Raw genomic sequence first — 19,382 nt, 5'->3', positions numbered from 1 at the left:
GCAGGTGGTGCGTCCCAGCCATTCATCCGTTTCTATGAAAGTTAGATGGAACATTAGGAAGAGAAGTTCTTCGGAAAACTTTTGAGCAAGGAAAATGTGATTGACGATCGGGGATCGTTGTTCGACAGGAGTAACAAAAATATAACGCAATCTAGTACGCTACGAAAAATTTTATTTCATATCGACGTTCGACGATCGTCGTTGTTGATAACTGGTCCGTACTATCTCGATATAGTCGTCGATATAAAAATATCAATTTATTGGTAGTCTTTCGTTCTCGTTCTACATCTACCGTTAACGCGTTGACTGCCCACTCGGCAGTCTCAAAAATTCTATAGGATCAAAGTGATTTATTGGATGAAATCAGAATCAATAAGTCTGTTTGTCGATGTCGTCGCGATTTCGATGCTCATAAGCTCTGGCTAAAAGGTAGGAACGCGGTGTAATCCGTCGAGATCAGGGTAAAACTAAAAGATACCGTAGAGCCTAAACGTTTAAGGTATCCATTCGACTTCGTTGGTCTCATAGGTCCGGGTAATGGCTGCTCTGGTGTTTTCCTCCGGTTTGCTTGTGCTCTTCTCCTCGCTTCCGGCCAACTTATGGTACACCTTGCTTCCCGTGCTAGCCACCCACTGCACACCGTCACCCAGTTTCTCGCCGGCTTTGCGAACCACGCTGCCCAAGTTTTCCGCCGTGAAGGTGTTAGGGTCCACGTTGATGTCCAGAGTGTTGTTACCTTTCGGGCAGTCGGCTTGCGAGACAATGCTCAGCTCGAACGGGTCAACTCCGAAGTTGGTCAACTGGAACCGCAGCTTATCCAAGTAGCTCTTGTCCAGTTCTTTGTGTCTAGAGAGCAGGGTCGCGCTCTGTCGATTCGCAAACGCTAACTTCTGGCACGTGAAAATGCCCGCGTAATTCTCGTAGTCGGTGGCGAACACCACGTGGGATGCGCTTCCGGCTACACCTACGAGAAAATTCATTTTGTTAACCTGTACAACTTTAATCGCCGGAGTGGTGATCACTAGACTGCGGATCTTTATGCAAAATAAAATTTTCTTACCTGAATTGCAAAGAAATTTATTTTCTTCCCAACCATGTTTAATATGTTGAAAATGATATAATAGTATGCTTAAATTTTCCTAATGTTTTTGCTATTTTAAATTACACCTCCTCATTTTTGTCATAAATGCATAAAATCCACAGTCTAGTGATCACTATACGTAGTGGTCGGGGACGAACTTGGGAATTTTCCGTAACGCGTTGGTTGTGTGTACAGAGTGTCCCACGTAAATCGAACCCCTCGATTTTTTCGTAGATGAAGGCGTAGAAGACATATAAAGGTCAACTTTATATTTTTTAATTATGTCCCCCTCGATACCGTTCAACTTTTGTTTGAAACATTTTCCGGTATCAGGAATAATTTCAGATATATATTCGAGGGGATCGATTTAAATGGGAGACCCGGTATATGTATATACGCATACATATACAAAGAGTTAATTTTCATCTTGTTTAGATTGCAGTGGATTTTCGATTCCAATTTCCGTAAATAAGCCTGTGCGAATCTATAGATTACTAACGATCGTGTTTTTCTCGAGGGAGAAAGAGAGATTCCAAGAAGTGGTTCTGCAATTTGCATCGGCGATAAAAGCTCAATTACAAACGCTTACTCAGAGGAAAACGGACTTGCATCCGAGCTGCGACGGCTGGGTCTGGAACGGATAATTCGCCGGTGTAATGATACTGGTGCTTCAGTGGCGTAAGACCTGCGCACAGAAACATCATGACATTTTATTACGGATAATTCATCCCACTTGCCAGGTAGTTATCCTATTGACATGCTTTTATGAACACCGATGGCACCCAACGTGCTCCTATATTAACTGAAAGGCTTCCAGTAATATATACATATACAACCGACCCGCGACCATGACTACCAAAGAAAAACTTGTTTGTAAGTGCGGTAAACTGTTGCCGGTCATTCTTGACGATCTTTCAAGGACAAGGTTGCAATATTAATCCTGTAGATCTTTGCTTTGGCCTCACCTAGTATCGGGTGGTTCGAATGCTGCGAGATGGTGTACTCGCCCGGCTCTTCTCCGCGTGTATAGTTGTAAATGATACACTTGCTAGCCGTCTCTGTCTTCTGAATCACGTACCACACGCCCAGGAACTAAAAATTACAAACACTGTATTCGGGTTCAAACTTCAATGTTCAATGTTCGTCGACTCACTCTACTCATTTGAAATCCCTGCAATGGCTGGACGAGCGGACAATCACCCATGTGGTATGTGTGGGCTCGGACAACAGCCAAGCATCCCACCACCAATAAGAAACAAGATAACGTCTTCATCTGAAAATAAAGCACATTAGAGTTTCATTCGTACGAATGATAAGCGTTTCTAACAATAGACCGCGGAAATTTACTAGCACATTGACGAATTGAAAACGGAGATTACTCTATTGTGTTCTTCGCTATTTTTTTAGAAACTTGCGTGCATTGTGTACTTATGTACTGCTAACAATCATTTCTGATGCTGTCCACGCGATTAAATCGTTAAAAAGTTAGATGACATTCGTCGTCGCACAGCGATTCAAATGACCTGTCTCGCATCCTACGCATTAAAATGAGAATTCAAAATAAAAAGCCTTATCTGTTGGAAATCCCGGCCTCGTTCCCGGAAACTGCCTCGTAAACAAACTAAATCATGTTCTATATCTACAAAACGGTACTAGTATGCTTGACCAGCAGCGAGACCCGCGTTTTATTGACCTTTTACAAAACAAAGATAAAGACGCAACGATGATAATGTGAACTTTAGTGACCTCGGTTCTTTCCTTGCGAAGGTTCCTCCTTTCTAAAGAAACGCGCAACTTGTACAGATTTACTATGATCGGTATGCGGACGATGTGCCATGCAATATGCTATCTGGAACAGCAATTAACATAGAGGAAGCTACAGACTCACATAAATATGTGACATTGCGTTTTTATGTAACTGACTAACGGATATCGGATTCCGGAGTCCAATGTCGTTGCTTTCAACAGGATCTTTCTGAGATTATTTTTCCGTACTCCGAACAATAAATATTCGTGTAATTAGATGAAACCCGACTGTAAATCTCCTATGCCTCTCATAATGAAATGTTTCGCGTGACGTGTAATTTGTACTTGTTCAATAAGGAATATATACTTATTACACTTGTACGACTGAATGAATGAATTGAGGCGTATTATCTGTTCTGCTAAAGAAAAGTTTTCTTAAAAAGCTGGGGAAAGCGTACTTACAGTGATGTGGTGTTGTCAAACTCTGAACTGGTACTGTAAACATCGGACTGAAGGAGGATTTTATGAAACGTTCCCCACTCTGATCCAATTGCGAGACACGCACGCTTTGGATGGACTGGTACAGTGCCGAGCGAACACGTTATTCTTAAGGAATCTGAAATAATTGACTCATTTCTTCGGTTTGCCTTTTGTATAAATTATTTTCTTGTGGGTTTCGTTACAATAGGAAGTCAGACACAATCAGCTACTAAAGGATACGACCGTCACGGCATTACACGAGGAACTTCCTCATTATAAGAATTAATTAAGTGACCTGTACAAAAACGGGAATATTCGAATTTAGGCTCCTACGTTTCTATTAATAAAAATCCAAGTAATATTAATATGCGATACTATGTTATAGTATATTATGCAATATAATTACTTGTCGATTACCTGATGATGTTTAAATCGTAGAAAAATAAAGTAAAAATTTGTGGAAAACTTGATGAAATATCAAGATTCGTTCGAACGTGCTTTCCCAGCTAAGAAAATTAAGAGACGGGTACCGGTTCATTTTTCTACAGCGCTGCTCGACATGAGTCATCTTCCGCCATAAACGAATCAAGTAGCTTGTTCTAAGAACCGGTAATACCGCGAAAGGTTTCATTTTCCTTTCAGTACTAATGTAACTTAATTATTAACAAAATCCTGCTAAAAATGTCGATGTCTCTTTTAAATCATTTCTGTGTGGGAATTGTGAAAGAAAAAGTTAAAGAAAATATTACAAGAATTATTATACATACATTTATTTTAAAAAAATACGGAAAAAAGTCATCTCCATCAATATACCTCGTTTCGTTAAGAGCACTTGTTTTCTTTAGTCTTAATAAATTTTATAAGTCTAGCAATTACATAGCTCTCTACAGTCATTACTTCTAACAGAAATCAGACCTCTGATTTTGCAATCGACCTGGAGAGAACTAATATAATCATATTCAAATTTTCGTTGGTTATTAGACTACGAAAATACAGAAGAGATTCTTCAAGAGCATGCAATTTTTAGCGATATATGGCAGTATATCGCAAAGTATAAAATATCTTTCGATTAAATTACTAACGATACCATGTGTCTCGGATAAAAACAGTATGTATTACTTATTACGAATAAGAAAAATGTAATTCAGCCGTTTGTTATATAGTATAACGGCATTCAAACGTACTAAATAAAATTGTTAAGTTAAATCAATAAACGAGAAGTGTATATAATATGTTATAGTAAGTGCTAATAAATACACAATATTGTTGTATCGTTACATCAAAACTGTTGCATCAAACTGTTATAGTACACTTGTTGCTCAGTTCCTCATCATGACGGTTGTTGTTTTCTATGAAAATGTTTAACATCGTCAAAACGAAATCGCAATGCAATACAAAATACTTTCTTTTTTTTCATAAATTTCCCTGGCATTTGATGAGCGTAGTCGTTAAACGGAAAATTGGAGACGTCCCTACGCCGGAATAAATTAGCTTGTCGAGATACCCTGAGACATATTCTCTACATAGCATAACATGCACTTTCTTTTAACTTTCTTCCGCTGGCAATTTGGTTAAATCTAAATCATCGAAATAAGGATGTTTCAGAGCAGCTCGTGCAGATATTCTATGCACCGGATCATAAACAAGCATAGCTTGCAAGAGATCAAGCCCGTCGTCATCTAATTCTTTCACTTGTGATTTTAGATTATTAGTTATCCAATTCGGGAATGTAGCCTTATAATCCGATAATTGAGTCACACCAGGCCATATTGCTTCCGTGGGTGTCATTAGTATGCTACAACATAATTATTATTTAATCATTATTATTAATTATTAGACTATATTGCAAGAATTATTGAGATAAGATTATAAATATACCATACCGAAATATTCTAAACAGCTGATCGATTTCGCTATCTCCTTGGAACAGCGGCTTCTTTGTTGCCATTTCAGAAAATATGCAGCCTATGCTCCACATATCGATAGCGCAGGAATATCTGCTAGAACCGAGAAGTATTTCCGGAGCTCTGTACCATAAAGTGACCACCTCGTGCGTGTACACTCTAACCGGTATACCAAATGCTCTGCCAAGACCGAAATCTGCTACTTTAATGATTCCTGCTTTGTCGATCAACAAATTCTGAGGCTTCAAATCACGGTGTAATATTCTGCGTTTATGGCAGAACAATATGGCACGTGTGATCTAGAATAAAATATAATCAGGATAAGCATTTTAACATACATTCAGATATCTTTACATCTTATTTAATATCTGAGCCCCAGGAAAATGAAAAGTGTTCGAGGCTCCAGGTATTTACATTGTCATACTGTCTAACCTGATATAGATAAGATTTAACCATTGCAGGCTCCAACAGTTTTCCACTACCTAAACTCTCCATATACTTCTTCAAATCCATAGTGAGGTATTCGAAAATAAGATACAACCTTGTTTCTTCCATTAGCACGTCCATTAATCTCACGATATTAGAATGCGGTAATTCCTTAAGCAACGAAATTTCTCGAATCGCCGTTGACGGTATTCCTTCATCGTCGCTTTCCAAACGAATCTTCTTCATAGCAACAATTTGCCCTGTTTTCTTGTGTTTTCCCTTGTAAACTACTCCATAAGTTCCTGTGAAAAATCCTTCGCTGTACCGTTTCTCATATTGTTCCACGATAAGTAAAACTATTTCAACAGGAATACGCGTATACTTGCGACTTATTGTATTGTAAACCAAGAGATGAGTCTAACAGTACCTAAATATGTTTAAATACTTATCTTTCGACAACCTCAAATAAAGACATGGACCTATAAAAATGTTTGTGACCTCATAGTTCATAACGAATTAACACATTGCACGCCGGCCCCGCGTTAACGCTATTATCGCATCTTTTTTTCTATTTTGACGTATGTTTGCTTTTTGTTAGACTACATATAAATACATAATAAATGCAGACAAATATATAACAAAATGAACAACGTCAACAAGCAACGTGGTCAACGGCATCCGAAAATTAGTCGGCGTTCAATGTGTTAAAAATAATCTATTATATATTGACAGAACAACGATGACCGTGACCAGTTTATAAAACTTGGTAACAGAAGAAAGATTAATTGGGAAACCATGACCAGCAGAGAAAGCATCGTCAAATCACCTTCACCGATTTTCTCGATCTTTACGAAGTTCTCCATGGCGAAGATATGATCGTAAAATCCAAGGCTGATCGATGTCCTGTTCCAACCTGGTAAGCTCAAATATATCCCGTAAGTGGTTGAATATCACAGGCGTTGTACGAACTTTATAACGAGCCTCCGCGTAACTATCAAATTCAAACGTCGGTACGCCATATTGGTAAACACGTTTCAAATTCAGCGTTCGGACGATGTCGTAACAAGTCGGGCATTTCCCGACCAATCAAAATTGTCGTTGCTATAACTACGAGTACAGCGAGACAGCTTCGGAGGCGCAGGTGTTTCCCGTAAGCCCGCCTTTTTCTTCTCTCGAATTGTTTAAATTATACGGTTGAGCCAGGTTGAGCAAGAAATCATACTTTTACATGAGAAACGTTCGAGGGTAAATAAAAGAATATATTGCAAGATTTCTGCGATGTTTATTTCAAAAAAGAGAACAAAAGAAAAGTCATTTCTGTCAATGTTTTGTGTGTATTTGTACAGACAGCGTATACATACAATTAACCTCTCCGATTCGATATCGGTACAGCATCTTGACAAATTTTCGTGTTTCTCAGCAGTTTGGTCCGAGAGTATTACTATATCAATAGCGCTGGGAACGTGGATTCGTAGTATGAACAGATTTACAGTGTTTTCTTTGCATCTCCGTGACCAGAAATTGTTAGGTCGATTCGAAGTTAATTGCGGTTTTCATCGGTTTAAACTTTAAACTTCAGAGACTTTGCGACATTGTATCTTACTGAAAATGGAGAAAAAGCAAATTCGTGCGATCTTATTATATACATATATGTGTTCAGATTAGGATGCGTTTGATCAGGGTACTATTAATAAGGTTTCAACAACTCGAAGACGAAAAAAAACACTCTGAAAACAACTCGTGAGATTGCAATAGAAATAAAGTAAAGTATAGAGCAAGAAGAAACACCACAATTATTTTTTTCACCGACCTAATATACTTAAGGATAATCATGGTCGAGAGCACCGAATTCTCTTCAGAGTCTTAACAAATTTATTTTCAATGTATACAATATAATTACATATAACTCTAACAAGATCTTTCGGACCCTTATTTCATATAAGTCTAGCAATCATTTCTATATAGTCACTATTTATAACACGTTTTTCTCAAATCAATACTCTGGTCGTTGCAATCGTCCTGAGAGAATTGCAAGACTAACGATAAAATTTATAGCTTGCGCCTGCGATCGGCATTGTTAATAGTGACCACATATGCGAAACGTTTTCATTGTACTTATCGTGGGAATTGATAGCCGCCAGTGGCGTAGCCTAATCCAACACCACGTTGCGTGTGAGTGGTAGCGCGCGCTACTTCATACTGTTGCTCCATATTGTTAAACATTTCCTCTTGTTTCTTCAAAATGTCTGGCTTAGCGCCTGCCGCCGTAGGGGTTGGTAAATCGTCTTTAATACCCATTAATCGCTTGAATTTTGCAGTCACTTTTCCATCCTGATCGTGGGTGAACGTTGTACCCACCCATGTGTTCGCAGTTGAAGCTGCCGTCGACGTTTTGCCTTCGTCTTGCTTCGACTGTGAACACAAATAGAACAAAACCATGAGATCTATTCGTTGAAAGAATATGCAAAGGATATTATTACAATATCGTGGATTAGAAAAAGACCTTACCTTGTTTGCCCACAAAAGCTTTCTCTTCTGTATCTGTTCAGCGTATTTCCCTTGCGTTGCCGTCGCCAGAGGATTATAATAATTCTGTTCGTTCTGAACACCAGGCGTGGGAGTATCTCCTCCTTCGGGTGCTTTCAATTCGATTCCTAATTTCTCTAGTTGAGCCAATTTGTTCCTGCTCTTTTCCTCTCTATAGCTCATCGTACGAAAAGGTGGTGGTGCACGGTCCCTGGATCTTGACCTTGATCGTGTACGATCTTTCTCTTTGTGGTAACTAGATCTGTCGTCCCGGTGTCTGTCCTTCGACCTGTCGTCCCTAGAATGCCTGCGATCTCGATCCCTGTCTCTATCTCTGCGCCTATCTCTATCATTTCTGTCCCGATTCCGGTCCCTCCTATCATCACGGTAATGATGATCTTTGTCGTTCTTTTCACGTTCTCTGTCGTCCGTCTTCTCGTCCCTATTAGAGCCCAACGAGCTCTTCTCCTTCTTCTTGTCATCGTCACGAGACTTTCTCTCCTCGTCTCGGTTCCTCTTCGCGTCCCTATTATCCCTGTGACTATTTTCTCGTTGCCGTCTATCGTCGTAGGATGTTCGGCGTCCTTTATCACTCATATGTCGATTACGGTCGGACCGATCTCCTCGTTTGTGCTCGTCTTTCGAACTTGCTGAATGATTTTCATGATCAGATCGCCTGTAAAACGATTACGTTCTGCAGGGTATACCACACAGATTCGTATTATTATTCTGTATGTATTTATGTGGTAAATATGTTGCAAGTTTCTCTTAGAAAATATATACGTATAGAAGCAGCAACGAAGAAAGCGAATCATTTTCTTTCTTTCTTTTTTTGGAGAATATGCTTATAAACAAACCAGCTCACCTCTGGTCTGAGGGGGAAGGTAATGTTCGGGATGAGTCTGTCTTTGACTGCGTCACTGGACTGTTCGCACGTTCGCTACTGGATTCTCTGGACGAATTGTTGTTGTTACTTTCCTATAGAGATAAAAACGGTCCACGTTAGTATACACTTTTCACGTATCATAGTAAACGAAACATAGATCTTGATTTATATTGCAAGAACTCTGTATTATCAATTATGTCTCTCAGTACCCACAACTTTAGCAAAATTCAATGTTCAGAGCACCGTAACTTTGCGGTATCCCTTGGTTGCGATATATGTATAAGCATGCAACTCCTTTCTAACATCGATCACGAAATTACGGTCTACAACAAATATTGAACTTTGCGGACATATTTAAATGAATAAATCGTTACGTTTAATGCGCTTAACACTAAGAATTTTTACAATAATAAGTTGTTCTCTTATAGCCTTGGTTGTACTTGATACAAAAGTTCTATACGATATACGAATCATTTATCTTCTACAACTTCTTATAAAAGATAAATAGGGATACAAGGGCCCTTCGTGTTTGTCTGCTTTAGCAGTTAGTTATTACCCAAATGTGTTTTGTACATGTGGTTTCTTTGATGGTTGATTTTTTGTTAGTGTTACCTTCTTCCGGCTTCCTCTACTCACCTCTCTCTGCTGAATAGGACTTGGGGTAGTCTTGAAAGACCCTCACACAGCATAGACCTTGCCGAGGTGCGTAGATATTGTATCATGTATTACCAACAGAGCTACGTGTTAATATTTTCTCACGAAATGGCACTAGTCCCGTTTACTTATTATTTAAATTCTTAATATTTCAATGTTTATCCGCATTGTTTCAGTCAGCCGATCGTACGTATAGGCTTTAAAGTTGTGTTTCGAATATTTCAAAAATTTGAAAGACCAAGCGTCGTACGAATATTAATACATTGCAATACAAACAAGACAATATTCGGTTTAAAATTTAGTATGCAAATGCAAAAGGTGACCGACAGAAACGTATACAGGGTATATAAAGAAATTATTTTTCACGTATATTTAATGTAAAAAAAATTGCAATGGAAATACTATGATAGAACTACGTTTTATTCGGATGATTTTGACATGACCTCCAAAAACCAAGTACTAAATCTTTTATGTAACGGGTATAGAACCCTAGATGTTTATACAGCCCCCATAAAGTCATCAAGGTCCTAGTAGTTGTTGTAATGTTTTGTACTTAATACTACAGAGAAGCGTTTGCAAACATTCGATTTCACTGTACCTCACTCATGTCCATTTGTACCGGGTCGTAATTAGCGTCGCTGGCTCTCTTGCTAGCATCGTTGTGCGTTTCGTACGGCATCTTCGAAAAACAACATTCATCGTGAAACGATTAATAATTTATGAGCTATAAACATCTGACAAATTATTGATTTGTTCTTACCACTCGGCTTAATACTAAATTAATGTATACTCTGTATAAATTTGATGCAAACGTATCGCACCCATGCAGTTTGCTAACTTGTACGAAAATAATATTTCAGCGATCTATTGCATTGCTGCAATGAAATTGGTTACATATTATAGATAAGATAGAGGCGTAGTAACCAAGTGATGGTTACACGATCACAAATTAATCAATGAATATTTTATAATAGCGGGAAACGAATTGAAAGCATTGATTCGATGAGAATTTATCGAAATTTTTTCCCAACAAATGGAACACCTATCCTAGAAGCCATGTCGAGAGTGTGTGTATACTAAAAGATTCCTGAAGCGTCATGGATGCCGAGGCAAAGATGCTTTCGGCTGTCTCGGGATACTATTTGCAGGTGTATACTCACCTTCGAATCGTCTGAATTGTTGCTATTGTCTCCGTCACTAGCGTAATTCGCTAACGAGTCCATAATGGCGTAAATACGGGGCACGAACTATCCGAAATATTATTACGACTATCAGTAGCGCGTCGATCTTAGGCTGCCTTGCGCAGAAACGCCATTGGTCGAGAATGTTTGACCAGCATCGTATCGTGCTTTCATAGCGCTTCCATCGTTCCATCGAATGGGGTTAGCGAAGCGGAAGTGGAAGGAGAACGTGAAACACAGGAAATGCAGTGCATCGTGTAAAATTAGGCGCGCGAACGCGAAAATATCCTTGCAATTTCGCCTCCGTTAATGAACAGTTGATAGGGTTACCGCGTGTCGATCGCACAGATTGTTTCAGACGAAACGATCATATATCGATCGAACGGCTATAGGAGAACAAATGAGGATACATATTCTATTATCACGTTGCCGCTAAAAATAAGTTTATGGAGGAACACCATGAACTCCTTTCACAGAATACGAAAAAGACTTTCTTATGGAAAATGATATCCTCGATCGATAATATTGACAAGATAGTACTCGATAAATAAAAGACTAAACTTTTCTATTAGGCTTCGCGTCCTGTATGAAAGTTTGGTTATGAAACATGTAAAAGTATCTTATAGCCTCTCGAGCACTCTCGAGCGTCTTCCACAATGCACCGATGACAAAAGCAGCCTATCGCACTCGTGAACGACGACAATGGGCAGCCTCGCAAATCATTATATCTGCTAATGGATCTCGTTGCATTTCCACCTATCAGCGTCGAATTTGTTTAAATAATTAATCAATTTCTGATAAAAACAGAATAACGGTGAAAACCGGGGTCACGCGTCGTTTTTTGGAATCTTGTCTTGTTGAACGACGCGTTTATACTTGGGAACCTGGTAGACTGAAATCACCGTATACAGCCATAAATTAAATTATTTATTAGTATTGATTAAAAACAAAATTAATACAAAAGAATATTTGGTTTTCTGGTTGAAATGTTGTAAATAGGTTTTTTAACAGAAGTGATATATGCGATTGCGAGGATTTTCGGCGTCTCGAAAAAGAAATTATTTACAATTCGTTAGTAAACCGCGGTTATAATTGTGTCGATAACATAGGGAACGACACTCGAACGGTACATTTTTTTCGAGACGCCGAAAATCCTTCTGGCAGTAATCGATTTTTATCAAAAAAACCTGTTTACGATATTTCGACCAATTCGGAGCATGGGAGTTCTCGGAAGTACAACACGAAATTAGTATAGAATATTTAATTGGTTTTTTTACAAGTTTCTTCCGAAAGATAGCCGGTACATATTGTGTTTGGCGGTTTATGGGTTGATTCAGGTAATCGGTAAGGGACCGCTGTCAAGGAGAATCGTTGTGTTTCGTTTCTTAGATAGATTTGCATGGGGGCAGGTATGAAAGGGTGTATGGAAAGGGGTAGGAAAGGTGTTACGAGTTGCGAAGGTGGGTAGATGGTAGCAGAGCAGCTCGCATTGACGTTTACGCGCGGAGAAGCGCGAGCCGGCGTGCAGGCAGGCAGGGGACGAGTGAACGAACCGAACCGGGACGCAAGCAACAGTCGCTCGCCAGACTTCGTGCTGGAACCGTCGTTTCTGTAGGTGATGATTTCGCGCCACTTTCCTGTTACCGAACAACAACCAAGGAAAAAGTGCAACGAACTTGGTCTCCTAGGGGTGAGTGGTGCATCTATCTTCTCCTCGATACCGTCAACGCTGTCACCTACGTGGCCCACCGTTTACCCGGGTGGCAATCCTTTCGACACGCGAAAGGATCGAAGTGTATCTCGGTGCATGCGACCTGTCGTCGATTCTCTCGCGACACTCGAGATCTACGTGACCTCGTTTCTAGCTTGAAATCAAACTCAATTGTTTTTAACGGACAATATCCTTCGGTGGCGTGCTATCTATAACTCGTGCATTTTCCACGCCGTTTTTTTTATTAATCTCGCGACCGAGTCCGGGATTCAATTGACAGAACCGCCGATGACGTCTGTGATTTATCCTGTGGCTCGTTCTCGCGTTTGCACGCGCGGATCCGGGCGGTTCTATGTATATCAATCGTGTCCCGTCGTTTGTCACCAACAATCGTTGCCTGTTACATCGAATCGAATCGAATTTCATTTAATCGAATTCTTCCAATTTAGCCAGCCATATATGCGTATCAGAGAATCTCACGGAACCACTTCGATTAGGTTATAAAATGGTTCGCGTTTATTTATGTAGTCGAGACGCGACCCGCGCTGTTTACAATCGTCTCTTTCTCTCGAACGCATCTTGTATCGTTTTGCGCGAGAGGGCATGTGTCGATTGTTCGCCATCGATCGTAATTTCAACGACGGGGTAACACCTCGTTTCGAACAGTGTAATACATAGTTGTTCAGAAAGATTTGCTTGCAATTGGAACACGCGAACGAGAACTATCTCACCGATTCGATCGGCGAAACGCCCGGAAAACTGCAAGCTAAGGAATGAAAACGAAACGTCGCGCGCGCGCGCGCGATGATGTATCGGAACGTCCATGTAAACGATCAAGCGAATTTGTCCACGTATTTTGTCAATCGCAGCCGTGGACGAGGTCATTCGTCGAAAGTCATTCATCAAAACGTGTTTGTCCTATTTTCAATAAAGACACGCGTTCATAGAAACCGCGTCGAATCTTTTTATAAAGATGATTCCACGGTCGATATTTCCGTCAGGGGCGATAACTCTCGAATTATGATCAGCCTACGGTTCTTGTAAATCGCAAGAGATTGTGAATCAATTGTCGGACTCGTCGATGGGTATTGGAGACTGATCGGGATTAACCGTAATTTATGAAGCCCTAACGTTCTCACGAAACTGGGTTTCAGCGAATGCGTGTATCTATGCAGTTTCGAATAACTGCTGTTTCTTCAACAGACTATATACGTAACAGTTATCGATGGAGACAAAGTTGTACACATACATATGTACGTAGCTCGGAAACCAGATCTACTAATAACCGGGTACGTTCTTTGATCCGTAATCGTATTTAACCTTTGTGATTTTGCATCGATCGAAATCTAGGTACCATGCGGTTCCAAGCATAAAGCCCGTTTTAGAAACACGTGAAGGACCATCGTGCACAGTAGGGTGGACCTTAGCTAGAATTGAATAAATTTTTTGCGAGATTCTTTTCACGTCGCCCCCTAAAATCGCGTGATTGGGTAAGAAAATAATTTTTGCAGAATATGAAATTAATCGGATAAGAGAGAGATAAATACGAAATTTTAAATAAAGGTGAATTCTTCTCGATCGAAAATTAAATATATAATAAATTTTATGATTTCGGCGCAGGGTTCGATCATTTATAGAAAACCAGCAAATGTGCAATTAATTAAACATGCTTCTTGACGTTTCGATCTTTGAGAATGATCCACATAACGATCGAAACGTCGAGAAGCATGTTTAATTAATTGCACATTTGCTGGTTTTCTATAAATGATCGAACCCTGCGCCGAAATCATAAAATTTATTATAGAAATTTTATATGGATGGGAATATTTTTGATTATGACTAAACGTTCATCTTGTGCAAAAATATTTGTGATAATAGTACGACAATGTAATTTTTTCAATATGACAATTAGCTCATATTTTTTTAAAACATATATAATGTTACATTTTGCTTGTTGTATTTCCTTTTAATGGTGTTCGTATAATATTTGTTAGCGGGAAGGTGGCGGACAATGAAACGAACGTGAAATAATCTTAATTCGTACGAAGTAAACTTGTGCTTGAATGCATGTAAGTAAGGAATAATGATATTTTTGGAGGTCTGAAATATTTAACTTGAATTCAGTGTACTTTTCACATTCAGCGTCCAGTTATTTCTATTTCCGAACTTCGCATTCGATGTGCCACGTCCTCCCGACGTCCTACTGATCTAAAATTTTATATATTTTATTTTTTCGTAAATTGTAGGGCGCGGCGTGCTCAAATAGTTGTAAAATGGGGTCCTCCGTAATTCACAGCACGCCGTAGCTAACCAGAAGCGATGGGAAACTAAATCGACGAAGGGAAATTAATTTCGACGAACGCAGTTTCCGATGAGATCGCTCTCTGCCTCGGGACTCGGTACACAATGTAAACATGCACGGTAGCCGCGCACTTACGACATTCATTAATTTGATTCAGCTCGTGCTGTTGAGCATTTTGTAAATACCTTAGTCGTCGACGTACTCGTCGGTATGCAGTGTTGTTTTCAATGAGCGTTCGGAAAATTAAAATAAATGTAAAACTGCGACGTATCTGAAGGAAAATGTAAAAATGTTCCTCGATGAAAGGGATATCAAATATTTATTGTATTAATTCGTTGATTTGCTTGGAGTCGACGAATTCTGTATACAACAGTTTAATCGATTGCGAGTCGTCTCTGCAAACGGTTTCTGAAATGGATAGTGGATCGGATCGAGGTAAAGACACCAGAGAAACTTTAATAACTTTTAGGCATTTGCCTGGCGACTTATTAAGCTCTTCCGAAACTCGCGCAGCAGCAGCGAGGCTTTGTTTGTGCGAGTCTGGCTCCGGGTTCTAGACTATTCTAGGGAATTCGTTAATTCGGAAGTGCTCTTTGGTCTTTTGAAAAGGTTGCAGCTCGTCGAGGTGAACGCTTTAATGTTACTCCGAGAGTCTTCCTCCTGCACCTTTTTTTTTCTACAATGGAACAAGGCACATTAGCTGATTCAAGCTACGTTTCTTATGTAGTAACAACTGAAATTTATATTGTTGAAACAAAAGCTGTTGGAACTCTTCTGTGTCTCGAGCAGAGTACAAAACAACACTTCATTGTTACTTTGCAGCTACACATTTTGCCACAAATGCACAATTCGTTGAAACCAGGGCTTCGGAGTCGGTAGACAAAATTCTTAACTCCAACTCCGACTCCAATTCCTCTTTTTTTCCCTCCGACTCCAAATCCGACACCGACTCCGATTCCGACTCCGACTCTCCAAATTGAAAAAATATGTACTCAAAATAATTCAGAGTTGTAATAAAACTGAATAAATAGTTGAAATATTGTATTAAAGTCTAAGAATATGGAACAGATAACTCTGATACAACACAACACGACTGTTACTTTCTCACTTTCAGGAAATAGTTAGAAAATACTACCACCATAACTTTAACTGTTTCTCCTCTACATAGTGCTCTCCTATACTGTAGATCGAATATTAGCAAGTTATTTATTAATGATTTATAAACAAAAGAGCCAGAGTTGGAGTCGGAGTCGATATATTTTTTTCCGACTCTGACTCCGACTCCGGGTGTCGATACATAGCTTTTTTTTACTCCGGCTCCGACTCCACTGATCAGCAATTGCTCCCAAACTCTGACTCCGACTCCGAAGCCCTGGTTGAAACTCTTCTACTTTTCAGATGTCTAAAAATACTAAAATTAGTTTATCTTCAAACCGGATGGTTAATGCAGAAGGGAACAAACAACTAGGTCATTTTAACAACGAAGCGAGGACTAGAATACCGCAAAACGGGTATTCTTAGTGGTCCGGGTGGTACACTAACACAAGAGTATAGCAGACAGCGGTGCACCAAAACGAGCGCCGCGGCGTCAATCGATGCCGATTCTTAAAATTTGATTTACGAGAGGTTCGTCTCGAGAGTTTTGGATCGAATAGCTTGCAGTAAGTACCGACAACGTCGCACACGATCATGAATAACGCGAAAGAAAAGCGTAGGACGGTCTACTTGCCGTATTAATAGCATTCAATCTGAAAGCAGGTAAATCGAGGTGCAGGAGAGAGAAAGCGGATTAACCCCAAAAATCGAAAGCGAAAGAAGATCGGGAAAAGACTCCCCGGGCGTCGAAGTTACTCGTCGCAGACATCGCCGAGAATATCGGTAATATCGGTAATTTCGCTGGCGACGAGCGATTAATTGGCTGGTAGGGTTCTCGGCCGGGATCCGATTTCCTTTAAAAGCAGATATCGAATCGTTCCGATGCAATTTCCCAGATAGACCGGCTCAAGACCGTATCGACTACCGTTAACCCTGCCGGGAAACATGGCGCGGGTAAAATTCATTGTGGTGCACAGTAATGTCTCGATATATACATATATACATGAGAAAGATGTGCGTCATATTTCTGAAAAATTTATCCCCGCTAGAAGGATCTAGAGAGCTCGATCGCCGAGCAGCACGAGAAACCATCGTTCGGGATTAGGTACATATGTATTAGGTTGTCCCAAAAGTTTCTTCCGGAATGTGATCCTTTAATATTGCTAAATAAATATTAGGTTGTCCCAAAAGTTGGTTTTCGATGCATGCACAATGCACATAATGCAAATTCATATTAAGAAGTACTAAAATATTAACATAAACATTATCGTATTGTTTGTATTTATTTAGCGACATTAAAGGAACACATTCCGGAAGAAACTTTTGGGACAACCTAATACATACATCGATGGGACGATACTAATTGGGGTTGTCAGGAATGTTTTATCCAAATATACAGAAGAAGCAGTGAAAACTGCAATTGTGTATATATGAGATAGGCTCAAAATATAGGAGTTTACGTAAAAGAGGTACACAGCACATTTTAAACCTTTTTATTCAAAGATTTTTGAAAATTCCTATAGATACGTAAAGATCAAGTTCAAATATAGAAGACCCATATCAAATACAGAAGATCTGGCAACCCTAATACTAATTCGCCCTGCAGATAGAGGCACTGCTGTATTCGAAGCGAACCTGGTTTTACGTTTATCATTGAGACGCGAGGAAGAATACCGTAATCTCCGATTGAAAAATCTGATGGGAAGTCCGGATAGACGACGCGACGTCTTCGACGTCGGCTTCCTCTTGCTCGCTTGTTCGCGGCCGTTCTTGAGCAACGCGTGCACGCAGAGACACGTGTCCTGTTTTCTCGCTTGCCTGCTCGCTCGCTCGCGAGGTTCCGTTATCCGCCACGCGGTGAACCTACACATATCGGGCGTCCTGTTCCTTTTGCCCGCGCTGAAAATAAACAAGTATGTACATACAAGTCGATCCTAGCGTTATTGATACCGCGCAGACACCGTCAACCTGCTCGCCGTCGCATCTCGTTTCCCATGGTCTGATGTTTTTTCTCAATCTTCTTCTCAACCCTCGCGTAGACAATGCGTTAGATTCTAGTGAACCTATTCCGGATGTTGCCCAGAGTTACAGTCTCTTCTTTATAGCAGATCATAATAAAGACTCCCGGAGTGTTTCAGCGAGTCGGGTATATTGAGAAACTCCGCAAAATCAATCGAAATGTCGTGCCTAGACGCGTACAGCGTATATACTTGTGTACTTCTTCCATCGGAAGAAGGGAACGAGTGGTTTCGTAATGGACTCCCGAAGTTCGGCCAACTGCGGATGTACCGTTTTCAAGTATAACTGTACACCGTACTTACACTGTACGCCATTCGTGGAGTGGTTCTCGTCTGAGGAGGCGGAGGCTGTAGCCTGTCTTCCCGCGAGTTTGCATTAAAAACGAGGCAACTTTCGGAGACGATCAAAGTTGATTCGACAAGGAGGCAAATAGTTCAGCGCAGGACCGATTAATAGATGCTCGATCGGGAAAACAGGCACGCGACAGCTGCGTCGAAAACCAGGGACATCAAACGTGTAATCACTGTACGTAGGGTGGTGGAGGCAGCGCAACTACCACGCCGTAGCTGCATAATGTGCTCTCGAGAGCTTGCTCCCGCAGCTCCTTGCATTGGGGAAAGGGGTGCAGCGGTGCAGCGTGCCGAGGGGTAGAAAAAACCGTGACGAAACCCCCGGCCGGGGGTTCGCGGAGATGGGGTTGAATTAGGCGTTGAGCCGTGCGGCCGCTTGAATGAGTAATTCGAATCGATCGCGAAATCTGTCTCGTCCACGATTCTCCTTTCGCGCCGCGTCGCGTCGCGCCGTGTCGTCACGTCGACACATCGTCTCGCGCGAATTCAAAAGAAAAATCGACCCAACCGAGCCTAACGTCATCGCCCTGTATGGATTCGAGCACGACGGCCCGCGAATCGAACGGCTAGATTTTTAGCGGTTTTTTCTCAAGGATAAGCTAACAAGTGTCCCCCTCCGAGTATAACTCGAATATTTATTCTCTTTCTATCGCATCTGTCTGCTAAAATTTTGTTCCGTTACCGCCGTTCACTCGACTAAACTCGCTGAACTGCGATTACATTTACACGAACAGGTGTGCGTGTTACCGTAACGCGTATTTTCCCAGCGGCCATCGCGTCGGCGCGTTTAGAGGGTGAAAATAGTCCCTAACCCGGAGCTGGGGTTCGAAACCATATGCCATTTCCATCCCCCGAAACAGAAACGGTAACGAGTTGCATAAGAATCGAAGGGGGGCTACTTTGCTCCGGGTAATTTCTGGTTGCTCGCGTGACCGATTCCAGCCGGCAATTGTTTAAGCTGCTCGTGTTTAAATACTCGCGTTTCGAGGAGTGACAAATGCCGGTCGGCGGGAACGTCCGG

General features: G+C 40.7%; 2 protein-coding genes across 7 annotated transcripts; both read right to left on the bottom strand.

Annotated features, from left to right (window-relative positions):
- Window positions 1-155: 155 nt before the first annotated feature.
- On the bottom strand, window positions 156-6,721 carry LOC143215794 (apolipoprotein D-like). 5 transcript variants are annotated; one of them, XR_013010440.1, is made up of 6 exons: window positions 6,464-6,721; window positions 5,644-5,939; window positions 5,191-5,510; window positions 3,725-5,102; window positions 3,290-3,602; window positions 2,823-2,930 (listed from the first exon to the last, which is right to left on the bottom strand). XR_013010440.1 is itself a non-coding variant. In XM_076438259.1 (5 exons), exons 2-5 carry the CDS (start codon window positions 2,352-2,354, stop codon window positions 495-497), a joined length of 813 nt encoding a protein of 270 aa, XP_076294374.1. In that variant the 5' UTR covers window positions 3,290-3,421; the 3' UTR covers window positions 156-494. The 5 variants fall into 5 exon arrangements, 2 of the variants coding, with proteins under 2 accessions (XP_076294374.1, XP_076294373.1); XR_013010441.1 differs by having other exon boundaries at window positions 3,290-3,443; XM_076438259.1 differs by lacking the exons at window positions 2,823-2,930; window positions 3,725-5,102; window positions 5,191-5,510; window positions 5,644-5,939; window positions 6,464-6,721 and adding exons at window positions 156-964; window positions 1,671-1,766; window positions 2,047-2,173; window positions 2,235-2,354 and having other exon boundaries at window positions 3,290-3,421.
- A 227-nt stretch (window positions 6,722-6,948) lies between these two features.
- On the bottom strand, window positions 6,949-11,089 carry LOC143215792 (uncharacterized). 2 transcript variants are annotated; one of them, XM_076438252.1, is made up of 5 exons: window positions 10,864-11,089; window positions 10,302-10,382; window positions 9,029-9,141; window positions 8,146-8,839; window positions 6,949-8,049 (listed from the first exon to the last, which is right to left on the bottom strand). In XM_076438252.1, the coding sequence occupies exons 1-5, from the start codon at window positions 10,924-10,926 to the stop codon at window positions 7,753-7,755; spliced, it is 1,248 nt and encodes a 415-aa protein (XP_076294367.1). In that variant the 5' UTR covers window positions 10,927-11,089; the 3' UTR covers window positions 6,949-7,752. The 2 variants fall into 2 exon arrangements, with proteins under 2 accessions (XP_076294367.1, XP_076294369.1); XM_076438254.1 differs by lacking the exon at window positions 10,864-11,089 and adding an exon at window positions 10,464-10,851.
- Window positions 11,090-19,382: the final 8,293 nt, after the last annotated feature.

Source organism: Lasioglossum baleicum, chromosome 14 (assembly GCF_051020765.1).
Source record: "Lasioglossum baleicum chromosome 14, iyLasBale1, whole genome shotgun sequence".
Lineage (NCBI taxonomy): Eukaryota > Metazoa > Arthropoda > Insecta > Hymenoptera > Halictidae > Lasioglossum > Lasioglossum baleicum.
The sequence above is the reverse complement of the archived record's forward strand: the minus strand, read 5'-3'. Positions and strand labels throughout refer to the sequence as shown.

Excerpts from the sequence above, each read along its gene's own strand:
- LOC143215794 (XM_076438258.1), bottom strand. Across the intron at positions 2,174-2,234 it reads AGGGATTTCAAATGAGTAGA|TTCCTGGGCGTGTGGTACGT; the intron begins GTGAGTCGACGA and ends TGTAATTTTTAG. Across the intron at positions 1,767-2,046 it reads TTCGAACCACCCGATACTAG|GTCTTACGCCACTGAAGCAC; the intron begins GTGAGGCCAAAG and ends TTCTGTGCGCAG.
- LOC143215792 (XM_076438252.1), bottom strand. The coding sequence starts at position 10,926 with ATGGACTCGTTAGCGAATTACGCTAGTGACGGAGACAATAGCAACAAT. Across the intron at positions 10,383-10,863 it reads ACAATTCAGACGATTCGAAG|ATGCCGTACGAAACGCACAA; the intron begins GTGAGTATACAC and ends TGTTTTTCGAAG. Across the intron at positions 8,050-8,145 it reads AGCTTTTGTGGGCAAACAAG|TCGAAGCAAGACGAAGGCAA; the intron begins GTAAGGTCTTTT and ends TTGTGTTCACAG.